The sequence below is a fragment of the Eptesicus fuscus genome, chromosome 6, assembly GCF_027574615.1.
Source record: "Eptesicus fuscus isolate TK198812 chromosome 6, DD_ASM_mEF_20220401, whole genome shotgun sequence".
In the NCBI taxonomy this organism is placed as follows: domain Eukaryota; kingdom Metazoa; phylum Chordata; class Mammalia; order Chiroptera; family Vespertilionidae; genus Eptesicus; species Eptesicus fuscus.
Window position 1 is genome coordinate 24,796,292 of NC_072478.1, and position 10,751 is coordinate 24,807,042.

At 43.3% G+C, this 10,751-nt stretch overlaps 1 protein-coding gene across 1 annotated transcript; it reads right to left on the reverse strand.

The window, feature by feature from the left end:
- Window positions 1-9,522: 9,522 nt before the first annotated feature.
- On the reverse strand, window positions 9,523-10,461 carry LOC129149293 (olfactory receptor 7D4-like). Its single transcript, XM_054716885.1, has one exon. The coding sequence runs from the start codon at window positions 10,459-10,461 to the stop codon at window positions 9,523-9,525; it is 939 nt and encodes a 312-aa protein (XP_054572860.1).
- Between the last annotated feature and the right edge of the window lie 290 nt (window positions 10,462-10,751).

Sequence of the window (10,751 nt, forward strand, 5' to 3'; positions counted from 1 at the left end):
TGTTTCTATTCTATCTAATATCTCCTCATAGCCCAACATGAAAGGACAAATACTGTATAATTCCACTTATATGAGGCACCTAAAGTAGTCAAATTCATAGAGACATAAAGTAGAATTTTGATTGCCAAAGGCTGGGGGAAGAGGGAATAGAGAGTTAGTGTTTATTTGGGGAAATAAAGAGTTTCATTTTGCAAGATGAAAAAAGAGTTCTGGAGATGCATGTTGGTGATGGTTCACAGCACTGTATCACATGAATGTACTTAACTATTGAACTCAACACTTAAAATGGTTAAGATGGGCACTAGCTGGGTTGGCTCAGTGGATAGAACATTGGCCTGCAGACCAAAGGGTCCTAGGTTCGATTTTGGTCACCAGCTTGTACCTTGGTTGCAGGCTCCTCCCTGGCCCAGGGCCCTGGTCAGGGCTCATGCAGTAGGCAATCAATTGATGTGTTTCTCTTACATCGATGTTTCTCTCTGTCTTTCCCTCTCTCTTCCACTAAAAGATCCATGGAAAAATATCCTCTGGTGAGGATGAACAAAAACAAAACAAAAATGGTTAAATGGTAAATTTATGTTATGTTATTTTACCACAATAAAAAGAAAATATGTTCTTTTAATTATGAGGGACATGTAGTTCCAAGTGTTTGGTGTACCACTTAGCCCTCAGCATCAGCCCCCATAGGGATCTGCTTTAGTTGCAGAGAGCCACAGTAACCAAGGTCATGCTTCCCTCTGAAGCGGCTCACATGCCATGACATTTGGCATCTGATCACCAATACCAGTCAACTTTAAAGGATTATCCTCAACCCAGACCTTCCTGGTGATTTTAGGAGGCGGTTGATAGGCTTCAACTTGGCTTGACTTCTTCCAATGCCCTTCCTTGTTAAAAAGTGTTTGCATAACCACAGAGTCTGAGGGAACAGTCCCTGTAAGACTGTTTTGACTTAAGACACCAGCCACAAGTTCAGAAGTCCCCAAGGCCATCCTTACTTCATACCAGTAAGCCACATATTCAGGGTCTCCCTCACATTCAATAATTTGCTCGAGTGACTCAGAATGAGGAAATTTTCTCAGGTTGAAGAATCACCAGCATGAGCCACAGAACTTAGAACATTGTTATATGTATGGTTACAGTTTGATTATAGCAGAGAAAGATAAATATCACATGATTTCCCACATTTGTAGAATATAATGAACAACATAAACTGATGAGCAAAATCAGATCCAGAGACAGAGAAGCATCAATCAGACCGTCAAACCTCAGAGGGAAGTTAGGGGAGGGCGGGGATGAGGAGGAGAGATCAACCAAAGGATTTGCATGCATGCATATAAGCCTAACCATATATGCCCTCAACCCCCTGGTGACACAGACACCAGGGGGTTGAGGGCATGAATGGAGTGGGGGAGGCTATGGGGGGGATAAGGATACATATATAATACCTTAATAAAAAAATTCATAAAACAAAACAAAATATTAATTAAGACTAGTGAAAAGAAAATAGACACAGGGAATACTGAAGCATCCCATATGTAAAGTGTCTTATTCTCTCCTCATGAAGTTCCAACCTATTACCCGCTCCTGACATGATACTCAGAGTATTGCCAACCAGGTAGTACACCTGAGCTCCAGTATCCAGAGTTTTTAATGAGGCTTTGTTAGCTAGATGTGATACATTGAATTATTGCCCATTTGGTTGAACACAATTTCCAGCTTTCCCCCATCCTGGACTGACATCATTTGGCCTAAAGCCCCACCTCTTGATTTACCTGGTTAGTCTTTTTGCAAGACCAATCCCAATCTTGAATCATCTCTTTAGCATAAATTATCAGGTATGGTTGATCAGCCCCACAACAAATAACCAATCAATCCTATCACTAGAGATATTTGTAGGGCTTTATCTTTCTTCATTATTTTGTTCTACTTAATATTTTTATTGTGGCTAAACTTATCTATATATATAAAATCCTAAGCAACTGTTATGACTGAAAGGCTGGAACAACTGGAACAACCAGTTGACCAGTAGCTGTGATGCGCACTGACCACCAGGCAGATGCTCAACACAGGAGCTGCCCCCTGGTGGTCAGTGCATTCCCACAACCAACCTCCTGTGGCCAGCTGGCAGCATCAATGTCTGGCATCTGTTCCTGCCCTACCTGGCCCAGCGATTATCACCTCCTCCTCTGACCCAACCTGGGCTGGGTCAGGGAACCAGGGGTGGGTGGCAGACAAAGATAAATGAGCAGAGAAAGATAAATGAGACACAATCCTTTTCCCAGGGGAGCCAAGGGCTGGCTCCCCATCGACCTGGCCCTGATCGGCCCTGATCACTGGCCTGGCCTAGGGTTCCCACCTGTGCACGAATTCGTGCACCAGTCCTCTAGTATATCATAAATTGTACTGTTCCCAGTGTAAAAGTCAAAAGGCAAATATTCAAAATGTCTGAGTTTGGAGTAAGGAAAGGTTTATTGATCAAAATGGTGCCCAATTGAGAATATGGGGGCCTTAGAGGTTCTTCAAATCCATCCTCCCTCAGCCCCAAGTTCAGACTTCTTTTAAATCTGGAAAGGGAAAATTGGGATAGGAGGTGATTGATGGCAGCAGACATGGCTGAACACCTGCAGGGATCTGAGAAAGAGCAGAATCTCTAAATCTCTCTGTTGATTCCTGCTGATGTTTGATAACCATTCATATTTTGCACAAATTTCCCCATCTCCTTGGGAGAGGCACTTTCTGGCAAGGGGCTATTCTTCCAAAAACTCAAGTCTCAAGCAGAATTCCTCTAATGAATTAGCATATCTATAGCTATCAGCCTGAAGACCATGGGGGAAATGCAGGATGACAGGAAGACAGCCTCAGAAACCAAGTATTTTACTTTTTTACAGTAGCATTTTAAGAATTTTTAAGTGTACAATTTATACCCTTGGCATTAAGTACATTGGCAATGTTATGTAACCCATCACCACCATGTGTCTCAAGAACTTTTCCACCTTCCCAAACGGAAACTCTGTACACATCGAACACTAACTTCCCATTCTTTCACTCTTTCAGAACCCTGGCAAACTCCATTCTACCTTCTGTCTATGATTTTACTGCTCTTGGTACCTTATGTAAGTAAAATAATATAGTACTTAATCATTCAGAATATCTCCATTTGGACATTTCAAAATGTCAACTTCTAATGTTCTCTTTCCTTCCAAATTTGCTCTATTCACAGGTCTCCCTGTCTCAGTGGATGCATTCCCTTTTTTTTTTTTTTTAAATATATTTTATTGATTTTTTACAGAGAGGAAGAGAGAGGGATAGAGAGCCAGAAACATTGATGAGAGAGAAACATCGATCAGCTGCCTCTTGCACACCCCCTACTGGGGATGTGCCCGCAACCAAGGTACATGCCCTTGACCGGAATCGAACCCGGGACCCTTGAGTCCGCAGGCCGACGCTCTATCCACTGAGCCAAACCGGTTTCGGCTCCATTCTTCCAGTTGTTCAAATCCCAAACCCTGGACACATTCTTGGCTTTTCCCCCTCTCACACCCTGACTGACAACAAATTCTGGTGGCTCCTCCTACAAAATGTAGCACAAACTGACCACTTCCAACCCTTACTCTACTATCCCTACCCTGATTCTAACAACCTATATCACACCTGGATAGCATAAGCCAGTCCAAGCAGTCTGCCTCACACCCTACCATCCATGCTCAACCCAGCAGCTATAATGATTTTTTCAAATCCTAAGTCAGACCATGTTATGTGTCTGCTCAAACCCCTGAAATGATTCCCCAGTCACTCAATGAAGGCAAAAGCCCTTCAGTGGCAGAGAAAGCCTCACAGGATGACCCCTGATGCCTGTCCTCCTCTGAGCTGCTCTGCTCCCCCTCACTGGCTCTGCTGCAGCCACATTGCCTCCAGGCAACCTCCCACCTCAGGGTCTTGGTATTAACCTCACCCTCTGCCTGGGGCACTGTTTCCTCAGATGTGCACTCACCTAAATCATTCACCATCATCACGAATGTAACTTTCTCAATGAGGTTTATGAAGATCACTGGTTTTAATATGACTGCTCCTTCCCATATTCCTGATTCTCTTAATCCTGTGGCAGTTGAGCCTTAAATAATGACTGACAAATAGTAAATAATCAGTATATATAGGTTTGATCAGTTGAATAAATAAATGTGGTTCTGAAGGGGCTGCCAGTAATATTGTGTCCTGACCACAGTAGATTGGCCAACGTGGAAAGATATGCCTGTGCCAATTAGCATCCTTTTCTAAGTATTTTTTTTTTTTTAAACACAAAGGAGCTTAAATGCATTTAGTTTCTATTAAGTAGTGAAGTTACCAGATGTGAGTAGTGAGAGCAGCTGTTTCCCATGTCTCTTTTTATGTGGAGGTAACCACGTTGAGAAAATAAAGCTGATAATCTGAAAGGAAATCCTCACGGTGTTTGAGCCCCTGTGTGCAGTTGTGTCAGTGTACAGCTGAGCCTCTGCTCCACTAGATTCAGGTTGCGGGGCCTGATGCGGGGGTGGCCAAACATGGCGGGGATCTCCCTTTTCCAAGTCCCTCGCGGAAAGAGAGATGAATGAACCGGTTCTAAGTGGAGGCGGCCAGGGATTGAGAAATATTAGAAATAAGAGAGGAGAGATAGATTTGAAAGCTGGGGCTGGGTGGATCTTTCTGTGCCTGGCTGAGGCCACAGAACAGATCCAGACTGCAAAGCTGAGGCTTTATTTATAATCAGGGACAAACAAGGCAATTGACAATGTTCATGTAAGTTTCACTTGTTTTGGCAGCACTTGCTGCCCCTCCCACAGCCCACTAGCTACCCAGGAAGGATCTCGAGATCAGTTACAGGATCAAGCTTAATTATGCTGGGAGGGGTCTACTTTCCAGACCCCTTCCAGCATAATTAAAAAATGTATGTATCTCATTGCCCCTGGCTTAGATCAGGTCCCCATCATCTCTCCCCTGATTAGCCTCTTAAATGTTTCCTGTACCTCAGATTTCTCCCATTTGGGGAAATTCTAAAGTCCTCACATTATACCTATGATGATGACATGGCCCTGGTGCTAATTTGCTTATAAAATCCTTAGTAAATCAAATTATACTATTAAGTAGAGGCCCAGTGCATGAATTTGTGCATGGGTGGGGTCCCTTGGGGGTGGCCTGCAGGCATCAGGCTGAAACTGGCAGTCCAACGCTGCCTGCCTCTTCTGCCTGCTGCTCCCTCTCATCCAGGCCCCACTGTGCCTGCTAAGGGCTCACTCCCAGTCAGTCCCGATCGGTGTGATCAGTCCCAATCAGTCCCAATGGTGCTTGCCAGCTGTGAGCCCTGCATCTGGCGCCCATTCCGAGTGGGGTGGGAGTGGGGAGGCTGGGATGCATTCAGCCCTCCAAGAGGGGAGTGGGACATCCTTGCTGGCCTGGGATCCAGAACCATTCCGCTGATGTTTGCGCTGGTTGTCGGGAGTCACCTGGTGGCCACTTTTATATCGTTTCTTTTTTGTGGAGCATCTAGGGCAGTGATGGCGAACCTATGACACGTGTGTCAGCACTGACACGCATAGCCATTTCTGATGACATGCGGCCGCATGCTGAGGATGAAACATTTGCTGCTCCTGAGGATGAAACATTTGCGACTAGAGTCTTGGAGTTAGTTTTTTCCTCAAAGTGACACACTACCCGAGTTATGCTCAGTTTTTTGGCGAAGATTGACATACCAAGCTCAAAAGGTTGCCCATCACTGACTAGGGAGAGGAAGTGGCCTTGGTGCCCGAGGCCAACTCCCAGGAGGCCTGTGGCGCTGCTGGGATCATGCTGTGTCTCCAGTTCATCGGTACCTGGCCCATTCTCTGAAGATTGGAATGCTGGACTACTGAGGGAGTGAGTGGCTGCTGCTGGGCTGGGTGGGCCACCAGGATGGTTCGGTCAGCTGAGTGGCAGTCTTGCTGTAAAAGCGAACTGACCACAAGAAGGCAGCTCCTGCATGGAGCATCTGCTCCTTGGTGGTCAGTGCGCATCATAGCAACAGATTGTTCGGTTTGGTTGCTTAAACTTTTATATATATATAGATGGTCTGCCCCATCTATGTACCCAACCTTATCCTATCTAATAAAAGAGTAATATGCAAATTGACCATCACTCCAACACACAAATGGCTGCCCCCATGTGGTCCAAGATGGCTGCCCCCATGTGGATACAAGATGGCCTGAAGGGGAGGGCCGTTGTGGGCAATCAGGTAAGCAGGGGAGGGCAGTTGGGGGGGGGCAGCCCTGCAGGGGAGGGCAGTTGGGGGTGATCAGGCCTGCAGGGAGGACAGTTGCGGGGGACCCAGGCCTGCAGGGGAAGGCAATTAGAGGCAACCAGGCTGGCAAGGGAGGGCAGTTAGAGGTGACCAGGCCAGCAGGAGAGGGCAGTTAGGGGCAATCAGGCCAGCAGGAGAGCAGTTAGGTGTCAATCAGGCTGGCAAGGGAGTGGTTAGGGGGTGATCAGGCTGGCAGGCAGGTGAGCAGTTGGGAGCCAGCAGTCCTGGATTGTGAGTGGGATGTCTGACTGCCTGTTTAGGCCCGATCCCACAGGGTATCAGGCCTAAACGGGCAGTCGGACATCCCTCGAGGATGCACGAATTTCATGTACTGGGCCTCTAGTTTTTAATAACTGACATACAAGTTCCATATATTTTCTGACATGCCTCACTATTGAATGTGACCCAAAACTACCGAATTTTCCGGCGTATAAGATGACTGGGCATAGAGAAAATTTTCCTGGGTTAAAAAATCATCTTATATGCCAGAAAATACAGTATTCTCCATTAAATTTCTACTCATTATCTGTTATTCAACACTCAAGCATATTCTCCTATTAGAATGTTTTCCTTAATACCAAATGTTGACAAAAATGTGGAAAACTCAATCTTCATGCATTCCTGGTGGGAATGTAAATTGGTGCAGACACTTTGGAAAATAGTTTGGTAGTTTTTAAAAATTAGAAATTCGTTTACTATATGACTCAGCTCTCAAGAGAAATAAAATCCCATGTCAATACAAAGACAAATGCACAAATGTCCATAATAACCCCAAACTAGAAATATTCAAGTATCATTAACTGGTAAATTAATAAGCAAATTGTTATATATAAATACAATATAACACTTTTCTCCATTGAAAAAGAACAAAATGTTGATGCTGCACCATGGATGACCCTCAAAACATGTGCTAAGTGAAAGAAACTGGGAAAAAAAGACCACATATTGTATATTACATTTACTTGAAAAAAAAAAAAAAACAAAAAAAAAACACCACCAAAAACAACACATCTAGAAAAGGCAAACTTGTCAAGACAGAAAACCGTAAGTAGTTTCCTTAGGCTGAGGTGGGAATGGGAATTAACTACAAATGTGCACAAGTATGCTTTTTGAGGTGATACCAATATTTTAAAACTGGATTATGATAATGATTGAGTAACTCCATAAATTTACTAAAATCAATGAATGTATATCATCACTGGGTGAATTTCATGTATATAAGTTATACTTCAATAAATGTGATAAAGTGTTTAAAAGATTTTTCTGGAATTATTCAAGGCAAGTTGAAGACTTTCCCCTTAATTTTCAACAGGATCTACTACAAACCAGTATTATTATACTTAACAATGTACATTGCAATAATTTTACCCCTAAGATACCCCCCCTCAGTTTGAATACAGTAGACAATAAATGCACATTGGTTTAAACTTAATGGAATCAAAGTGAATTAAAGTGGCAGGTAACTCTTTCCTGTTTAGAAAATTATTGAGTCCCTTTTCAGTCCTTACTGTGTCTCTAATAATTAATTCTCTTTTTTTTTCTCTCAAAAGTTTTCACCTTCTTTCATGTATTATCTTAATACCTCTTCTGTCTTTGTCATCTGTGTTATTTTTTTGTTCCTGCAGAAGGAGATGCTCAGCACTTTATTGGAGGGAGCAAGGAACATGGATAGGAAAGAGGAGAGTGAGTAAGAGGAGAACGTACATCCAACAAAGTTTGCATTAAATCAGTTCCAACAGTGAATGAGCTGAGTTACCATCCTGTGGAGAAATTCTGGGAAAGGGTACAACATCCAAATCTCTGCTTATCCCAACTAAGGGATGAGAGATATGGTAAACCCCACACCTCTCCTTTAAGAGCTGTCTATGGCCTGGCTGGTGTGGCTCAGTGGTTGAGCATTGACCTGTGAACCAGGAGGTTATTGTTGGATTTCCAGTAAGGGAACATGCCCCAGTTGTGGACTTGATCCATAGTAGGGTGCATGCAGGAGGCAGCTGATCCATGATTCTCTTTCATCATTGATGTTTCTACCTCTCCCTTCCTCTCCATTACTTGCTGAAATTAATAAAAATATAGATTTTTTTTTAAAAAGCTGTCTCTGATATAACACAATTCCCTGTCACTTCTGCTCTCACATATTGGGCAAAGTATATTCCAGCTAGTGCTAGATGTTGGCAGTCATGCAATAGAGTTGGTGAGAGGATCCCAGGAGATGTGGGAGGAATGTTGACAGCATGTGCGACTCCATGCTTCCTTGCAGACTCAGTTCTATCAACCTTTTCCTTCCAAAGTGAATTAGGTTCTAAACATGTTCCACATATCTGTAACTAATATTCCTGATGCACCACAATAGACTTCCAGAAACAAATTGTATCATGTTAGAAAACAACTCTTACTTTATTATACTCATTATTACATGTTTTTGGATCTTGGAGCATGTATCTCAAAATTGCAATATGGGAAATATAAGTCAAATAAAAAAGGAAAGGAAGGGAGATGTATGAAATTAAGTATAATAAAGAATGACACTTCTCAGTCTTCAAGGCAGTAAATTCCTGTACGTCTTTTGAAGAAACTACCTTTCAAATCTAAATTCCTATTTGAAGTAGAAAATCACATCACTGTTCTTGTGATAGGTAGGGTAGCAAAGTCCGCTAGTCTGCTTGTAGTCCAACTCAATCTCAGTTCCTTCTTTTGAAAAGTGAAGTGAATGAGAGAAAAAAATCTCAAAGAAATGTTATTAAGATGAAATTAAATCATTTATGTGAAGAAACAAGGAATTATTCAATGTGAGTTATAAGCACCTTGTTCTGATTACTGTATGATTTTCATTCCATTCTTCTGGGGGAAAAAGGCATACAATCCAGTTAAGGTGAAGATCAGCAAACTATGAGGACAACATTTTGGGAAACTAAGTTAACACTTGATATAAGTGCTTCAAATTTAAAGTAAACAAATCTTCAGAACAGCTGGAGGAATGCTGACCACACATGGACTATTGTGGACAGCATGTAGGGAAGAAAAGTGAAAAAGGAATTTCTGAGGGAGTTGATGAGAGGAAACCAATTCAAAAACCAACAAAAGAGAAATCACACATGCTTTGGAAATAGAAGAAATAAACCATATCTTTTAGGAGAATATAAGAACCAGATATTAAATTTGAAAAACATTTACCTTTGGGCACACAATGTACACTTAGTTCTGAGGCCAGTGATCCATCACAGACAAGATGCTACTAGGTTGATGAGCCTTCTCAGGGCCTCCTTCACATCCTTGTTCCTCAGGCTGTAGATGAAGGGGTTCAGCATGGGGGTGACCACAGTGTACATGACTGAGGCAACTGAGTTGTGTAGGGAAGAATGGGTCAAAGCCGAACTGAGGTAGACCCCCAGGCTCGTCCCATAGAACAAGGAGACCACAGAGAGGTGAGACCCACAAGTGGAAAACGCTTTATATTTCCCTCCTGCAGAGGACATTCTCATTAAAGAGGAGACAATCCTAGAGTAAGAAAACAAAATCCCCGTAAGAGGAAACACGCCCAGGAGGGTAACAGACACATACAAGATGATGTTATTGATGAGGGTGTCAGAGCAGGCCACCTTGAGAATCTGACCCAGTTCACAGAAGAAATGTGGGATTTCAGTGCCGACACAGAAGGTCAGCTGCCTCATCAGTAGAATATGAAGCAGGGAGACCCAGAAAATGATGAGCCAGGACATCAGAACCAAAAAGCCACAGAAGCGTGGGTTCATGATAACCATGTAGTACAGAGGGTGGCAGATGGCCACATACCGGTCATATGCCATCACAGTCAGGAGTAAGGTGTCCATTCCAGAAAAAATAATTAAAAAGCACACCTGAATGAGGCACCCAATGTAGGTAATGCTTTTGCTCTGTGCCTGGACATTCACCAGCATCTTTGGGACCGTGGTGGAGGTGAAACAGATGTCAACAAAGGACAGGTTGGCGAGAAAGAAATACATTGGGGTGTGGAGGTGGGAGTCAGAGCTGATGGCCACAATGATGAGCAGGTTTCCAAGCACAGTGAACAGGTACATGGACAGGAACACTCCACAGAGGACGGGCTGCAGGTTAGGATCATCTGAGAGACCCAGGAGCAGGAATTGTGACACTTCTGTGTGGTTTTCAGCTTCCATGCAGCTGGTGTTTTTTTTTTTTTTAAGAAGGAAGGAGGCAAAAGCAGCATTCAGGAAACAGTCAAATGTCATCTCAGCTGGTCATCACCTTTTAAAAATTAAATATATTTTTATTGATTTCAGAGAGGATGGGGGAGAGAGATAGAGACATTAATGATGAGAGAGAATCATAAATCAGCTGCCTTCTGTCCATCCCCCCTCCCCCCCACCCCCACCGCATACTGAGGGTAGAACAACTCTGACCGAGAATCAAACCACAATCTCCTGGTTCCTGGGTTGATGGTCAATCA